At 43.8% G+C, this 17,905-nt stretch overlaps 1 protein-coding gene across 1 annotated transcript in view; it reads left to right on the top strand.

Annotated features, from left to right (window-relative positions):
- Nucleotides 1–17,905, top strand: part of LRPPRC (leucine rich pentatricopeptide repeat containing) — a 168,653-nt gene that overhangs the window by 120,825 nt on the left and 29,923 nt on the right. Inside the window, exons 28-29 of the mRNA XM_037895838.2 lie at nt 15,267–15,409; nt 15,533–15,626. Of these exons, the coding sequence (XP_037751766.1) occupies nt 15,267–15,409; nt 15,533–15,626 (237 nt within the window). The remainder of the gene's footprint in view (nt 1–15,266; nt 15,410–15,532; nt 15,627–17,905) is intronic.

Raw genomic sequence — 17,905 nt, 5'->3', positions numbered from 1 at the left:
CTTGCCACACCTCCAGGTACCTCTGCTAAGCTCCCATTGGCTGCGGTTCCCTGTTCCTGGCCAGTGGGAGCTGCAGGGGGTAGTGCCTGGAGGCAAGGGCAACGCACAGAGCCCTCTGCCCCCATCCCTCCGGGCCCCAGGGACGTGGTGCCAGCTGCTTCTGAGAGTGGCGCAGGTCTGCAGCACCATAGGGGGCAATCCCGCACGCTGGATCCAAAGCCCTGAGGGGCTGGATCCGGCCCACGGGCCGTAGTTTACCCACCAGTGGACTAGAGGATACATGTGTAGTTTCAATACTTGAATGGTCAGCGAGTCATTTTCATGATAGAAAAAAAGATTTGCAAACTTGTAAAGTTTGGGAAGTCACATTATATTGTAGATGTTCTTGCCACATCTGTTGTAAGATGTAGTATGTATAATTTCTTAATAATATGCTCTGAAATAACAGATTTTCAAGAATGATTTATTTTAACATTGATTTTGCTGTTCAGTGCAGAAAACATTATCATTGCCAGAAATTATACCATATACTTTCAAAAGTGCTGCTCATTCTGGTTAGCTGGAAGCTTTGGATACCTGTTTTTCATGTTCTAGAGATTAGATACTGAACATTGTGTTTGTATCAGGACATTTAGAAAGTTAGTATTATAAAAATCAGCAAAAAACTTCAGGAAAGGTCAAGTAAAATCTGTTGGCATGGATATTTATCAAGAAACCTTTACAACACTTAGTTCTAATTGTGCAAGGGAAAACTTATCATTAAAGCCTGAAGTAGTATGACACATTGTTTAACAAATGTGCAGGTTGTTTTGTTTGTTTTTTCCCCAAGAATGTAAGCTACATCTTAACAATTCCATATACAAAGGAAGATTTAGCCCCGAGCAATCCACTGACTTCAAAACACAAACATATGAGAAGATAACCACAATATATCCTTTTATTATTAGAACTAGAGATGGTGAGTTATTATTCAGATTAAGTAGTGCTCTTTCTGCAAACTATTAGAAAACCACCTTTTCACATTATATAGCAAGAAGGTAGGATGTTTCCTGCCCTGATTAAACTTCCTGCAAGCAGAAGAGATGAATAATACAACAAAAAATAGCTAAAAGCCTATTGTACATCTTTCCTCCATGCCTTTAATGCCTTTCATTTTCTCAGCAGCCTCAAAAAGCTTTAAAACCAAGCTATATTTGTATCTCCATTCTGGCTTTATAAATACTGGTTCACCATAATAAAACAACTGGGCCTAAAATATAATCTTGCTTCAACAGGAGGTAGTCCTCCTACTTCCGAACAAGCAACCTGTTCCCTCCAACAGTTGCTCGGTCTGACAGCATGTCTGCTGAGAAGAGAAATCTAAACAGATATAATTTATCAAACTCTGCCACACAAATTCTTCAGTCTGCAAGAAAAGTCGCAACAAATTCCATCTACTCAAATCAATGGAAAAGGTTTGTAGCTTTCTGTCACCTTAAAAGACAAAAACCATGCACTTGCCTGCTTTCAACCATTTAAGACCAAGTATCAAAACTGTTTCATGCAGGAGTATGATTGAGAGTTCTCATGGAAAACATAGGCCATAATTCTGTATCTGCTTTCAAATTTTAAGAAGAGCTAAATTAGTAGCCCTTAATCTAATCTAAAATGTGATTCTGGATATGAAAAACTAACCCATAACTATGTAGAACCAAGAGATGACAAAACTGTTAAAAGAAGATTTCTTAAATATCGATCTGAACTTCTCAAATAATCTAGCCCATAAAATTCATCTTCAGATTTTGACAATTTCAGATAACAAATGTGTGTTAACAAACATGTGGACAAGGGGGATCCAGTGGACATAGTGTATTTAGATTTCCAGAAAGCCTTTGACAAGGTCCCTCACCAAAGGCTCTTATGTAAATTAAGTTGTCATGGGAGAAGAGGGAAGATCCTTTCCTGGATTGAGAACTGGTTAAAAGACTGGGAACAAAGGGTAGGAATAAATGGTAAATTTTCAGAATGGAGAGGGATAACTATTGGTGTTCCCGAAGGGTCAGTCGTAGGACCAATCCTATTCAACTTATTCATAAATGATCTGGAAAAAGGGGTAAACAGTGAGGTGGCAAAGTTTGCAGACGATACTAAACTACCCAAGATAGTTAAGACCAAAGCAGACTTTGAAGAACTTGAAAAAGATCTCACAAAACTTAAGTGATCGGGCAACAAAATGGCAAATGAAATTTAATGTTAATAAATGTAAAGTAATGCACATTGGGGAAAAAATAACCCCAACTATACATACAATATGATGGGGGCTAATTTAGCTACAACTAATCAGGAAAGCGATCTTGGAGTCATAGTAGATAGCTCTCTGAAGACGTCCAACGCAGTGCGCAGCAGCAGTCAAAAAAGCAAACGATGTTAGGAATCATTGAAAAAGGGATAGAGAATAAGACGAAGAATATCTTATTGCCCTTATATAAATCCATGGTACACCCACATCTTGAATACTACTTACAGCTGTGGTCTCCTCCTCTCGAAAAAGATATACTGGCATTAGAAAAGGTTCAGAGAAGGGCAACTAAAACGATGAGGGGTTTGGAACAGGTCCCATATGAGGAGAGATTAAAGAAGCTAGGACTTTTCAGCTTGGAAAAAAGGAAACTAATGGGGGATATGATAGAGGTATATAAAATCATGAGTGGTGTGGAAAAAGTGAATAAGGAAAAGTTATTTACTTGTTCCCATAATAGAAGAACTAGGGGCCACCAAATGAAAGTAATGGGCAGCAGGTTTAAAACAAATACAAGGAAGTTCTTCTTTACACAGCACACAGTCAAAGATGCTTTTTCCACTGAGTAATCCCTCTCTTGGTTCATAAGACTATATTGCCTTTATTGGGAGATAAACGTTGTTTGGAACCATGAGCTCACCAGAAGCTGACCCTGAAGAAGGAAGCTGTTCTAACTTGTGTTGCTCAAGCTGAGAGACCACAGAAAGTCCCTACAGTCAAACATATTCAGTATACTTAGATTTGCACATTATTTTGTGATACTGCTTTGTTTTTACTACATTGTTGCAGAAATACACCTTGCCAATTAGGAGTAATCTTTGATTATTTATTTATTTATTTTAACTTTAGGGTGAACAATTGCAAACTTAAGTAAAGATTATTTTATTTCGTGTGCTGCATAGTCCACTACCTCTAACGGGATCTGTCACTAAAAGCTGATATCACTATTTTTTATAATTCATTATCATTACACAAGATTGAGAATGCTCTCCTAGCTAAGTTTTCTAAAATAGAGCAGTCTGACTGTGAATCATGGTTGCTTCTGAGTTATTTTTGGAGCTGCAGGAGTGTATCCCTAATTTAGGTTGTAAGATAGTTTCCTTTTATAAACTCAGTTTGATCTTCTCTTACTTTCTGAAAAAAGAAAATCTACATTCCACCTGAAACTTATCTTCTGTAGTATCTAACCAAAGAAGAATTTGGGAATGTATCTCAAGAATAACGAGACATTCTTTTTCAGATATGTCAGTGTGGATCCTGCATTAGGTGTGCATGCGCTTTCACGTGCACAGGACCGTAGTCTTTTTAATAGTAGTGTCCATTGGGCTGTGCCTAGGCTGCACATGTCCTTGTGCTCTGCTCCTCCTACCCGGGGGCATAAGGGCAGAGTCAGTTGTTCCTCGGTTGCCTCTTACTGCCCATGGCAGTGAGATGAAACTAGTGGTGTTCATCTGCTGCCACTTGACTGTGATTATTCAAGTCGGATCAAAATCAATTTTCTCTATCCTTATTATATTTCTGTTTTTTATGACTCTCAATTTGGAACTTTTTAAAAGGCCTTTTCGTTTCTCTTGGTGCACTGCACTCCTGTCCACAGCCAAAGGTCACAAAAAGGCTTCAGGGTTTAAGCCATCTTGCAACAGCTCAATCCCTCTCTCACCGATGGCAATAGCCGTGGTCTAGTCTGCCTCGTGGAGAGTAATATTCTGTATGGGTACACTGTGTGCTGATCATTCTCTGCTCAGACGTGGAAGTTCTAGGGCACCTGCCTCAGGTTTTATATCCTGGAAAAATCCATGCGGTTACCTTTGATCCCCTCTTCTGGATAAATCTAAAAACACACCAGATCCTGTTCAAATCCTCCTCTTAGAACATCCTTACCAGTTGGCAGGTAACCCCAAAGACTGACATTGACAAGAAGTTGGCATTGGGAAGTTGACTCTGTCCCTGAAGACTAGTACTGCCTCTCCCCAGAAGCGAGGAAGATTGGCACAAAGAGGCAGACATGACCTCTTTGTGGGAGAACTAGACATCAGCCTTCCAGGGAGAAAACCACTCAGAGGCTAGCAATGCTGGATTGGCCTCAAGCTTTGTGCTTAAGAAAAAGGGCTTCGCACCAGCCTTGATGTTGGCTGCAGTGCTGGTGTTGATGTTGGCACCATCTACAGAATTGCTTATGGTACCTGCTGTTTCTTTAATGGAGGAGTCTACCAAGGATGTCACTGGGGGATACAGAGACGTTTTTCAGCACTGGTGCATGCTTCCAGCCCAGCAGCAAGACTCCCATATATGTCAGTTCTGCCCCTTGATGAGGTCTATTCATCATCTTTGTCACCAGGGTATACCTTCTCACTGATGTACAGCAGGGAGCCTTCTCCCCTATGATCAGAAGGGAACCCTACGGAGCAGACCAGAGGCAGCCCATCACATGGATAGCAATGAATTGGCCAACCCCAGCAAATCCAGCCATATCAGTATAGTGTGCCACTATGGCCCTACTGGAGTTATTAGAGTACACCATCTCACATCTCCATCTGTCTTCTCTGAGGGACAGACAGAGATATGATACCTGTCATTTCCATCACTGAGGAAGGACTCTTGGCACCGTCAGGCATTTCTGGTACAGAGGAGATCCACACCTCAACAGGACTCTCGGCACTGGTGCTGAGGAAGAAGCAGCGGAAGACTGGCTGGGCACTCACCAACTCCAAGGTCTGCCACTCACAGGGAAGCCAGGAGAGTGCGACCTGTGCCGAGCCAATCAGATTCAACAGCTGCCGCCATAGTACCATTGCCTCAGGCCCTGGGAAGGGACCCATTGAGTCTGGTACCGTTGGACTCTCCACCAAGGGAGAGCCATCGGGATACAGCCTTGGCACTACCATCTACACAAGACACATTTGAGACAGCAGGGGAGCTACTATCATTCTTGGTATTGCCATCCCCAGGTGCAAACTGGCACTGAAGGCAAGAGCTCCTGCAGCACCAAGGCTTCAGGTGCTATCGAAAGGGAAACCAGTGATGATGGTCGCAGAGTCAGTCGCCTTCCTCCTGGCAGCACTCTTCGGCACTGGTAGGTACTGCTCCGTGGTGGTCACCAAGAAGCGACTCCTCTCAGTTGATGCATCATGCATCCGATGAAGTGAGCTGTAGCTCACGAAAGCTTATGCTCAAATAAATTGGTTAGTCTCTAAGATACCACAAGTACTCCTTTTCTTTTTCCTCTCAGTTAGACTCCAAGGCAGAGTCTTCTGCTTCCCACAGGAGCCGGCATTGATCCAACTGCTGTTACCCAATGGCTGACATAAACCAAGGGTTCCTGCCAATGGCCTGGCCAGCACAGTGGTAAATGCCAGTGCAGTGTCCCTTTTAGAACCCCTGGACATTTCAACCAGTCCAGGAGTCACAGTCGAGGAGATCGTACTCTGTTGTTTCAGCGTGTAGAGCTCCCCCACCACCTTCTTCAGTGCAGAAACCTCGAATTGGTACCAAGCCTAGCACCAATCCCCAGGACCTGGTACTGCGGGATCCTTCCAGGGCCGAGGGAGAAGAACAAGGCCCTGTATGCATGCAGGCATCTTCATCTTCCTCACCTGATGAGACTGTAGCAGGGACATCGGTTGCACCCTTTGAGGACGATTACGGGGCTCACCAAGAGCTCCTCAGAAGTGTTGCTCAAAGCCTGGAGGTTCAGGAAAAAGAAATATCTGAATCCTCTCACACCTTGGTGAACATCTTGACCTCTTCTGGTCCGTCACGAGTGGCATTTCCCCTGAACGATGCCCTTCTAGAACCCATTAAGGCTCTCTGGCAGTCTCCAGCCTTGCTATAACTCTCCTCAAAGAGGATGGAGAAAGAATACTTTGTTCCTAAAAAAAGGGTTTGAATTTTTATATACTGATCCTCTGCCGGGGTTGCTAGTGGTGTCAGTGGCCAACAAACGGAAGAGACAAGGACAGCAAGGACTCCCCCCGCGTCCCCAAGCCAAAAATGCCAAAAAGTTGGTTCTCTTTGACAGGAAGGTATATTCTACCAGGGGAGGCGGGCCCCAACTCCAGATCGTCAACCAACAGGTGCCTCTGAGCTGCTACAACTTCAACTCTTGGGGCATGATGTCCAGATTCAAAGAGTTGTTGCCACAGGTGTCCAGGGTCAAATTCTTAGCTCTAGTCAAGGAAGGGAGAGCAGTGGCAAAAGCATCCCTTCAGGCAGCCTTTGACGTAGCGGACTCTGCTGGTCAAATCATGGCTTCCACTGCAGTCATGAGAAGAAGCGCATGGCCTCAGGCCTCCCCTCCCCAGCAGACTATCCAGGACCTCCCTTTTGAGGACACATTCCTCTTTTCAGAGCAAATAGATTCAAAGCTCCACAGCTTGAATGATTCTAGGGCAGTGGCGGGCAACCTGCAGCCCACGGCCCGCACGTGGCCCGCCAGCGGATTACCCTGACGGGCCACATGTGGCCCACAGGTTGCTCACCACTGCTCTAGGGCCACTCTAAAATCCCTTCGGTTGCACATCCCGGCTTTTATAAGGAAGCATTCTAAGCCCCAGCCATGGCCCTGTTTCTACCAGCCTCAGTCAAGGTAGGACTACAGTAAGAGGCAGGGCTGTAAGAAGAGGCCTCATCCCCAGGCCTGGCCATGCCAGACAACCATCTGGGTCTAAACAAACCTTTTGAGGGTACATTTGAGGATGGCATACCAGGTCAGTGTCTGGATCCACCTTCCCCAATTAATGTGGAGTAGTTATTACGCTTCTGTCAAACATGGGCCCATACCACCTCAGACAGCAGGTGCCACACACAATAGGACTGGGATACACCCTGCAATTCAGTTCTTCCCCCTGCTCCCCCCCCCGCCCCCCAGGACCCTTCACACAAGCAGCTTCTAATCAAGGAGGTGCAAACACTTCTGCAAGTGGGAGCAGTAGAGGAGGTTCCTCTGGAGCTAGGGGGCAGAGGTTCTTCTATTGCTATTGCCTAATCCCAAAGGCCAATGGTGGTCTGAGACCCATCCTGGACCTGTGAAACCTTAACAAATTCATGAAGAAGCTGAAGTTCCGTATGGTCTCCTTGGCCTCCATTGTACCCTCCTGGGTTCCAGGGGAATGGTATGCCACCCTTGCCTTGAAGAACGCTTACTTTCATATCTCAATCTCCCAAGGTCACAAGAAATTCCTCTTGATTCACTGTGAACCAGGTACACTACCAGTTTACCCTGCTCCCATTCAGCCTGTCAGCAGCCCCTTGGATATTTACAAAGCGCATGGCAGTTGTCGCAGCCTTCTTGAGGAAGCAAAGGGATAGATTTACCCTTACCTCAATAAGAAAAGGAGTACTTGTGGCACCTTAGAGACTAACCAATTTATTTGAGCATGAGCTTTCGTGAGCTACAGCTCACTTCATCAGATGCATACTGGATGCATGCTGTAGCTCACGAAAGCTCATGCTCAAATAAATTGGTTAGTCTCTAAGGTGCCACAAGTACTCCTGTTCTTTTTGCAAATACAGACTAACACCGCTGTTACTCTGAAACCTTACCTCAATGACTAGCTGATCAAGGGTCGGATCAAGGCCCAGGTGCAGGCAAATGTAAGTTTAATACTGTCAACCTTCAAGAAGTTAGGCCTGTTGATAAACATTCAAAAATCAACACTCTCTCCAGTTCAAAGATTAAAATTTATAGGGGCTGTCCTTGACTCCATCCAAGCCAGAGCCTTCCCTCCGAAGACCCTGTTCCAGGCCCTAGGCATGTTCACAGAGAGCCTCAGAAACCACCCCACCACCATAGCAAGAAACTGCCTAAAACTCCTGCGCATATGGCCTCATGCACTTACGTGGTATAGCATGCAAGAGTACGACTCAGACCTCTCCAGACTTAGCTAGCATCAGTGTACAGGCCAGGATCACTTGGACATGGTTGTCACTCTTCCTCCTTCGATGATCGCCACTATCCTTTGATGGTTGGACTTGAGGACAGTAGGTGCAGGTGTCCCATTCTCAAGACCACATCTGTCAATATCTGTAGTTGACAACTGCACCTGCACTGGCTTGGGTGGCTCATCTGGAGGTACTCAGAACCCAGGGCCTCTGGTCCCAGGCAGAGCTCTTGCTACACATCAGTGTGAGGGAACTCAGAGCAGTGCGCCTTGCCTGCCAAGCGTACCGGCTCCATCTGGAAGGCAAGTTTGAGCTGGTACGTGCAGACCACACAACAGCAATGTTCTATATAAACAGACAGGGTGGAGTGCCTTCCTTTCACCTATACCGTGAAGCTCTTCGCCTGTGGGAATTCTGCATAACCCACTCAATCCACCTTGAAGACTCCTATCTTCCAGGGGCACAGAACTAATTAGCTGATCGTCTCAGCAGATCCTTCTCCAGTCACAAGTGGTCCATTTGCCCAGACATTGTGAAGGACATTTTCCAGAGATGGGGAGCTCCCCAGATAGACATGTTTGCGACGAGGCACAACAGGAAGAGTGTGCAATTCTGCTCCTTCCTGAATCACAGCCCAGGCTCACTCACAGATGTGTTCCTTCTCCCTTAGAAGGACCATCTCATTTATGCATTCCCTCCCATTCTGCTTATACACAAGGTCCTGCTGAAGGTCAGAAGGGAAGTATCAAGCCTGATCATGATAGCCACAGCCTGGTCATGTCAGCACTGGTTCACCACCCTTCTGGACCTCTCGGTGGGAACACCAGTCAGCCTGCCTCCATTTCCAGATCTGAACTCCCAGGACCACGGCCGCCTACATCATCCGAACCTCGAGTCCCTTCGTCTCATGGCCTGGAAGTTCCATGGCTGAACTCCTTGGAGCTAGCATGCTCCAGACCGGTTTGAGAGGTCCTTTGAGAGAGCAGGAAGCCATTCACTAGAGCTGGCAAAGTGGAAAAGGTTCTCAATCAGGTCAGCACAAAGAGGTGTTTCACCCATGCAGTCATCATTCATTCTGGACTGCTTACTTCACCTGAAGCAGCAAGAGCTATCTGTGTCATCAATTAAGAGTCTAACTTGCTGCGATTTCGGTGTTTCACCCATGGGTAAATGGCCAGTCCGTCTTTGCAGACTTGATCTATAGTCATTTCCTCAAAGGCCTGAACAGCCCTTATCTCCAAGTATGACAACCAATCCCACCTTGGGATCTAAACCTGGTATTATCCAGGTTCCTGGGTCCCCCATTTGAACCCTTGGCAACGTGCTCTCTCCTCTGCTTCTCCTGGAAGATGGCCTTTCTGGTGGCTATTACTTCGTCTAGAAGGGCCTCAGAGAATAGGGCCCTTACTTCAGAATCTCTTTACACAGTATTTTTCAAGGACAAGGTCCAGCTGTGCCCTCACACAACCTTCCTCCCGAAGGTGGTTTCATAATTCCATCGTAACTAGGGCATTTTCCTGCCAGTCTTCTATCCGAAATCACTTGCCAATAGCCAGGAACAGACTTAACTCACTAGATGTCAGACATGCGCTTGCCTTCTAATAGAAAGGACTAAATCATTTTGGAAAATTATTCAACTTTTTGTGGTGGTGGCAGACAGGATGAAAGGTCTTCCAGTATCAGCCTAGAGAATCTCATCGTGGATCGCTTCTTGTATCCACACATGCTACAACCTAGTGAATGTCCCTGCCCCGGCCCTAATGGCACATTCCACAAGGGCACAAGCATCTTCAGCTGTGTTCCTGGCACAGGTCTCAATCCAGGACATCTGTAGAGTGGCAACACTTCTTCGGTTCACACTTTTGCATCGCACTATGCCATCATTCAGCAGGCTAGAGACAATGCTGGATTTGGCAGAGCTGTGCTACAGTCTGCTCGTTAATGAACTCCAAACCCTTCTCCTACATCTGCTTGGGAGTCATTTACATTGGAATACACAAGAGCAAGCACTCGAAAAAGAAAAACGGTTACTAACCTTCCATAATTGTTGTTCTTTGAGACGTTTCTCATGTCCATTCCAAACCCCTTCTCTCCCCTCCACCCCCCCACCTCTCTGTCGGAGTTAGCTGGCAAGAAGGAACTGAGGGGGCGTTAGGGCCCTATGTACTGGCTCTATGAAGACGCGACTCCAGGAAGCACCAGAGCCGACCTGACAGATACTACTGAGGGAAAACTTTCCGGTGGCAGTGCACGTGCCGTATGCACACCTATGTTGGAATGGACATAAGCAAAACATCTCAAAGAACAACAGTTATGGAAGGTTAGTAACTGGTTTTTTCTGGGATTAGTTCCATCTTGTATCTAACAGCACTGCTGCTGTTGTGAGGAAAAGGTTATTCTTATAGCTGCAGAAATCCTTCTGTTCAAGGTAAGTTTTGCTTTCCACAATTCCTGGGAAAAGTTTCCCCATCATTTTGTTCTAGCCCTTAGCACTCTTTTGGAAGGTTGTTGAATGCATGGGCATTCCTAGCACTCTGGGGTCCTAGTCCAGTAAATGGAGCATGCACACCAATTGTAGCCTGTTCATTTCATACCTCAAAAGTGCCAAAGCATTAGGGCCACAAAGTTGCTGCAGACAAGATGTTAAAATCCTGCACCAGTTGGCATCTTAGGCATCTGCAAAACTATTCACAAAAGTCCCTGGGGGCATTGGGGAAAAAGTATACAAGTCTCATCTGAGGCATATTTGTTAAGTAAGTTTCTATTCCCCTGCAGAGTCATCCTCAGTTTATAAAGTTCTTGTTTTATTGGGGGAGGAGGGCAAGACTTTAAATGCCTGCCTATTTTTCTACTTTTACAATAACTAAGCTCTTCTTATCATTCCCCCCCACCCATTTCTGTGATTTACTAATCACTACTTCCCATTAGTGGTGAACGAGGGGAGAAGCTGCTAACAAAGAAATTATCAGGTAAGAAATTTCTCCTTCTGTTAACAGCTTTTCACCTCATTCAACCTACCCTAGTAGTCTGGTAAATTATCAGAATACAAATTGATGTTTTTTTCTAAAGGGAGACTTGGGTATAACTGTCTTAAGGTTAATTAGTATATTAATGCTAATAATTGGTTGCTGGAGTGTCTTTAAAGCTTTGGAAAAACTCTTCTGGTGGCCTAAGATGAAGAGCAGGGCTTAGTTCTGGAGCCTCTGGCAACAACATTGGACTGCCTCCAAATTACATAGGTAGGAGACACTAACTTGTTAGTGATGAAGGAGGAGAGACGCTGCTAGCAGAAAATTATAAGGTAAGAAATTCCTCATTCATTCAGTTCCATCACGGTCCACCTTGCAGAAATCTACATATGTTCCACCTGTTCAGTCTTGTTCAGTCTTCTCACATCCCACGGCATCTAGATTCCTGAAAGGATTATTGCATACTTGCCCACCTATCAATCCTCCTATAACTTTCTTTCAAGCCACTTTCAGAATGGCGCTTGCACTATCTTACCCTCAAGGTGGATTGTCTTAGTCATCATCACATAGGCTATAAGGGTCAGTTATCTCCAAGCTCTAACTCCCTCCCTCGCCATACAGTATTCCACAGAGATAAGGTGGTGTTGAGACCTTATCTGAAGTTTATTCCTAAAGTCGTCTTGAAATTTCATTGAACCAATCCATCAGTTTATTCCTGTTCTTCTCTAAACCTTGTTCTGTTCCGGAGAAGAAAAACTCCACACTCTGAATGTTTCAGGAGCCTTATTATACTACATTGATAGTTTGAAGGGCTTTAGTCTGTCATCTTGGGTACGTCTACACTGCCCGCCGGATCGGCAGGTAGTGATCCATCTATCAGGGATCGATCTATCACGTCTAGTGTAGACAAGATAAGTCGATCCCCGATCGCTCTGCTGTCGACTCCTGTACTCCACCGCAGCAAGAGGCAGAATCGGAGTCAGCGGGGGAGCGGCAGCAGTCGACCCCGCGCTGTGAGGACGCGAGGTAAGTCGACCTAAGATACGCCAACTTCAGCTACGCTATTCTCGTAGCTGAAGTTGCATAGCTTAGGTCGATCTCCCCGCTTCCCCCCAGTGTAGACCAGGCCTGTGTCTCTTCATGGCTATTGTCATAAATATAAAGGGAAGGGTAATCACCTTTAAAATCCCTCCTGGTCAGAGGAAAAATCCTTTCACCTGTCAAGGGTTAAGAAGCTAAAGGTAACCTCGCTGTTACCTGACCAAAATGACCAATGAGGAGACAAGATACTTTCAAAAGCTGGGAGGAGGGAGAAAAACAAAGGGTCTGTGTCTGTCTGTGTGATGCTTTGGCCGGGGACAGAACAGGAATGAAGTCTTAGAATTTAGTAAGTAATCTAGCTAGGTATGCGTTAGATTATGATTTCTTTAAATGGCTGAGAAAATAGCTGTACTGAATAGAATGAATATTCCTGTCTGTGTGTCTTTTTTGTAACTTAAGGTTTTGCCTAGAGGGATTCTCTATGTTTTGAATCTAATTACCCTGTAAGGTATTTACCATCCTGATTTTACAGAGCTGATTCTTTTTTACTTCTATTAAAAGTCGTCTTGTAAGAAAACTGAATGCTTTTTCATTGTTCTAAGATCCAAGGGTTTGGGTCTGTGGTCACCTATGCAAATTGGTGAGGATTTTTACCAAACCTTCCCCAGGAAATGAGGTGCAAGGGTTGGGAGGATTTTGGGGGGAAAGACGTTTCCAAACAACGTTTTCTCAGGAACCCAGATAAAGTTTGGTGGTGGCAGTGGAAGTCCAAGGGCAAAGGGTAAAATAGTTTGTACCTTGGGGAAGTTTTAACCTAAGCTGGTAAAAGTAAGCTTAGGAGGTTTTCATGCACGTCCCCACATCTGTACCCTAGAGTTCAGAGTGGGGAAGGAACCTTGACAGCTATCTTTGGTACTTCGAAGGGGTAAGCCCTCTTCTCTCCTTTGAGAGGATATTAAAACAGATCATGCCGCGCATATCGGTCTGCTACCAAATGGCTGGATCTTTCCTTCCACAAGTTAAGGCTTACTCCACTGGAGCACAAGCTATGGCCACTCTGCTTTAGGAACGTACCCATATCTGGAAACTGTAGCCTCTTGACTTTCTTTAAGTATTACGCCCTTGATCTAATTGAAAGGTCAGATGCCAATTTCAGAAGAGCAATATTGCAATCATTGTTGTGTTAAGCAAGACTCTTCAGTCCCACCTTCCAGATTGGACACTAATCAGTCACCTAGAATGAGATCCACACTGACCCATACTCAAAAAAGAACATTACGTACCTTACAATAACTGAGGTTCTTTGAGATGTTGTTGTCAGTGTGGATTCCATGACCCTGTCTCCATCCCCACTTTTCAGAGTCCTCCACATCTAGGATTCTGCATTAGCTAGCGAACTGTGGCTCCTGTGCTATTTTATGCCCTCACCGGGGGCAAACAGTATGACAGGACTTTCACAGCGCAGGCACAGCCCAACATACTGCTATACCAGTTTCCCACACTTGAGGCACATGCGTACATAAAGTGGGATTCACGTGCTGCTGACCGCACCCTGAAGAACCACAGTTCATATATGGATAATTAACTTGGTTTTGTTTTTTTAAGATGTGGGATTTAGAAAAAAGGGATTTTTTTCCATTTGAAAGCATGTGCTAACATTTTTGTACAGTCATTCACTGTCCCGAATGAGAGCAATTGCACAGGACTATAAGTTGGGTCGAAAATTTTGGATTTGTTCCTTTTTGAAAATTTGAACCTCTGAGAGTTGCTTTGGGTCTCTACAGATATACATGTCTTCTTAAAAAGCTCTTAATTTACTGACATAGCAGTTTCCAAGCTTCTAAATTCCTTTGGGGCAACCTCAGCGAGACCTCAAGGAGCTTAGAAATTCCTTTGAGAGAGTTTAAAAGTTATCTGAACAAAGTTGTTTTTTATGGAATCTGCACCAAATTTTAAATATAGCAAATTCTTCAGAGAAGTGTTTGTCAGATAGTCTTCAGAGAAATTGTTAGCACCTCAGATTTTATAGTGGAGATTAAAGGAAAAACATCAGTGTAAAAATCACACTTTTGTCAGAACATATTTTACATACTGTTGTTTCTTTTTGGTTTGCTTACTTTATGCACTTAATAACTTTTTGTGTAGTCAGCTTGTGTTCCTGTGTATACTCACAGTTTTCAATATTTTCTGTGTGTTGCAACAGTGAAAGGAACATTTTTTAATATGGGGGAATGTGATTTAAAAAGTTACAAAAACCGGTGCAGGGTCTCAGAAGCTCATGAAACACTTGCATTTATATCAACATAATTATCCAACCTTGGATGTGACATTTCCAGACAAGTCTTTTAAGAGTTATTTTGGGAACTATATTCTGTAAACAAAAAGGAGCTGAATGTGGAAGTTCAAAAATTATTAGAAGTCAAGTCATTTTATGTCAATATTTGCATTAAAGAGAAATAGCAAGTTCTTGGTTCCTAACCTTTTGTTACTTGTGAAGTTTCCCAGTGTTTCATGGCTAAAGTCCAAGTCCCTAGTTCTTCAAACACTTAGGGCAGGTCTACACCATGGGGGAAAGTCGGTCTAAGCTACGCAATTTGAGTTGTGTTAGTAGCGTAACTCAAGTTGACATAGCTTAGATCTACTTACCACGGGGTCCACGCTACACTATGTCGATGGCAGACGCTCTCCTGTCAACACCCCTTACTCTTCTCGTTCCATTGGCGTACCGGAGTCAACGGGAGAGCGATCTGCAGTTGATTTAGCTGGTCTTCACTAGACCCGCTAAATTGACCCCTGGTGGATCAATCATCGCAGTGTCGATCCACTGGTAAGTGGAGACAAGTCCTTAACCACATTACAAACATGAAGTCAGTGGGACTACTTGCATGTGTAAAGTTAGGCATGCACATAAGCATCTTCATACACTGATGACACAAATTGATTTATTTTTTTGAATGTGGGTGCTTATAAAAATAACAACTATCTTATATATTTAATTTTTGATTTCGCTTACTTTTTCATTATACAGCTTTTCACTGAAAATGTAGGATTAGTATCTGGATATGTATTAGATGTGAAGACTGAATCTTGTCTTTCAGAGATCAGTAATGACTGGCAAAAAGCTGATGCAACTTGGACTAAAATGCAGGAAGAAAATGTTATTCCTCGTGAGAGAACTTTAAGGTTATTGGCTGATACTCTTAAGAACAATGGTCAAGAAGTACCATTTGATGTGCCTGAGGTAATTTGGGTTTAACTTTACATACAAGTGCAACATGTTTGTTTCTTTTGTTTGAATCATACTTTTTTTTCATGTCTCTTCATGATGTATGTTTTTTATTAAACCATTTACTTTGTTTTAAAGATTTGGTATGAAGACCGTGTAGAATCTGCTCCTGTTTCAGAAAATAACCCTGAGAAGAAAGTGTTGATGCTCTGCAAGAAGGGCAGTGTCCAAGGTAAACTGAAAACACGTTTTTAATTTTCTTTGGCTTTAAAAAAGCAAGGTTGTATTAATCAACAAAAGTAACCAATACTCTCAAAAACCTAATGCAATACTAGAGTCTAGAATCCAGGGTTTAAAATTGCAGTAGTAGTTTTGGAATCTCTTCTAGGCAAGTGTGTGATGAGTGCAGCATCCAGTTCTGCAGTATCCTTTGTGTAACTTTCGTTTCGGAGTTATTTTGTCAGATTGTATTGATCGAATATCCAGGGATAATAATTTATGTTGAGAACAGTGTTAAAGACCACTGTGAGGCCACACAGCACTGATAGCTGTCCGAACATCTAGGCTTATTTAAAAAGAAAAAGTATAGGACAGGAGAATTTATCAGTAACCAGTTGAACATGTTGTATTGTTATATACAGGTTGTTCATTTTCATATATTCTATATCTAATCCTTGGATGCAGAAGCAACGAAATATCAAGTATGAGTAGGGAGGCAGTATTATCTGTGTATACAGCATTGGTGAGGCCATTACTGGACTACGGTGTCCATTTCTGGTGTTAACGCTTTGAAAAAAATGTCGATAAATTGGAAAGAGCTCAAAAGAACAAGAATCATTTGAGATCTGGAAAACATGCCTTACAGTCAGAGATATAAAGAGCAGAGTCTATTTAGTTTATCCAAGAGAAGGTTAAAAGGTTTGATCATGGTGTACAAGTACCTACTTGAGGAAGCGATTTATAGTTGACAACTCTTCCATATAGCAGCAAAAAGCATAATGAGATGCAGTGGTTTGAACCTGAATCTAGACAAATTCAGACTAGAAAATAAGGTGCAGGTTTTTAACATTGAGAGTAACTAGAACTTTGGATGTCCCAGGGACATTTTTGAATCTCCACCACTTAAGTCTGTAAATCAATTTGAGATGTCTTTTTAAAAGATATGTTATAGTTAGGTCCCTACCACATTCATGGTCCAGTTGGGTCAATTTCATAGTTATAGTATTTTTAAAATCATAAATTTCATGATTTCATCTATTTAAACCTGAAATTTCACTGTGTTGTAACTGTAGGGGTCCTGACCCAAAAGGCGGGGTTGGGGTTGGTGGTGTTGCAAGGTTATTGTAGGGGGGTCACAGTATTCCCACCCTTCCTTCTATGCTACTACTGGTGGCAGCGCTGCCTTCTGAGCTGGGCAGCTGGAGAGCAGCGGCTGCTGGCCGGGAGCCCAGCTCTGAAGGCAGCGCTGCCGCCAGGAGCAGTACAGAAGGATGGAATGGTATGGTATTGCCACCCTTCTGCACTGCTGTCTTCAGGGCTGGGCCCTCTTTGGCCAAGCAGCCACTGGTCTCAGGCTGCCCAGCTCTGAAGGCAGCTGCACAGAAGTAAAGGTGGCATGATATGGTGTTGCCGCCCTTACTTCTGTGCTGCTGCTGGCGGGGCACTGCCTTCAGAGCTGGGTGCCTGGCCAGCAACCACCACTCTCCAGCCACCCAAGGGGGGCAATACCGCAACCCCCGCTACAATAACCTTGCTACCCTCCCATGACTCCCTTTTGGGTCAGAACCCCAGATTGAAAAACGCTGGTGAAGTCTCTATAGTCTAGGGTAAAAGTACACAAAAGACCAAATTTCATGGTCCGTGACGCGTTTTTCACAGCCGTGAATTTGGTAGGGCCCTAGCTATAGTTCAAACAGTAATTGTGGTCTTAATGCAGAAGTTAATAGGTGAGATTCTTTGGCCTATGTTATGCTGGAGATTGGACTAGATTATCACAATGATTATTAAAATCAATGCATGATACAAAGTTAAGAAATCTCTTTTACTTTAAAGGTAGACAATATATAGGCAGATTTTTGGCATTTTAGTTAATCTGAGGCTGAGCACTTTTCTTATCTGTAGTCAACAATGAATTTTAGTTTATCGGTGCACACTGAGAATGGGTGTGCATTTTTGTTATAAAGCATTGTGGAAGGTGATGCATGCCGAGTGGTCATTTATACCCAGTCGTATTGGACTTCCACTTCCCTAGTTCTGAGGGCATTTCTTCTACAGCACTCACTACCTGGAACACATCATCATCATCATTATTATTTTTGTATTTACGTAAAGCTTCTAAATTCAGCATTCCCCTATGGTGCTCGTTGCTTTGCAGGATCAGACACTTAAGGTAGGAATCAAACGTGAGTCTGCCACATCACAAACATAAAAGGCCTATCACTGGGCCTCAGAGTGGTCCAGAAGTTAATTAGAAAGGGCTTCTAAAATATTATTAAACTTGTATCTTTTTTT

This window comes from Chelonia mydas, chromosome 3 (genome assembly GCF_015237465.2).
Source record: "Chelonia mydas isolate rCheMyd1 chromosome 3, rCheMyd1.pri.v2, whole genome shotgun sequence".
Taxonomy (NCBI): Eukaryota; Metazoa; Chordata; order Testudines; family Cheloniidae; genus Chelonia; species Chelonia mydas.
The sequence above is the reverse complement of the archived record's forward strand: the minus strand, read 5'-3'. Positions and strand labels throughout refer to the sequence as shown.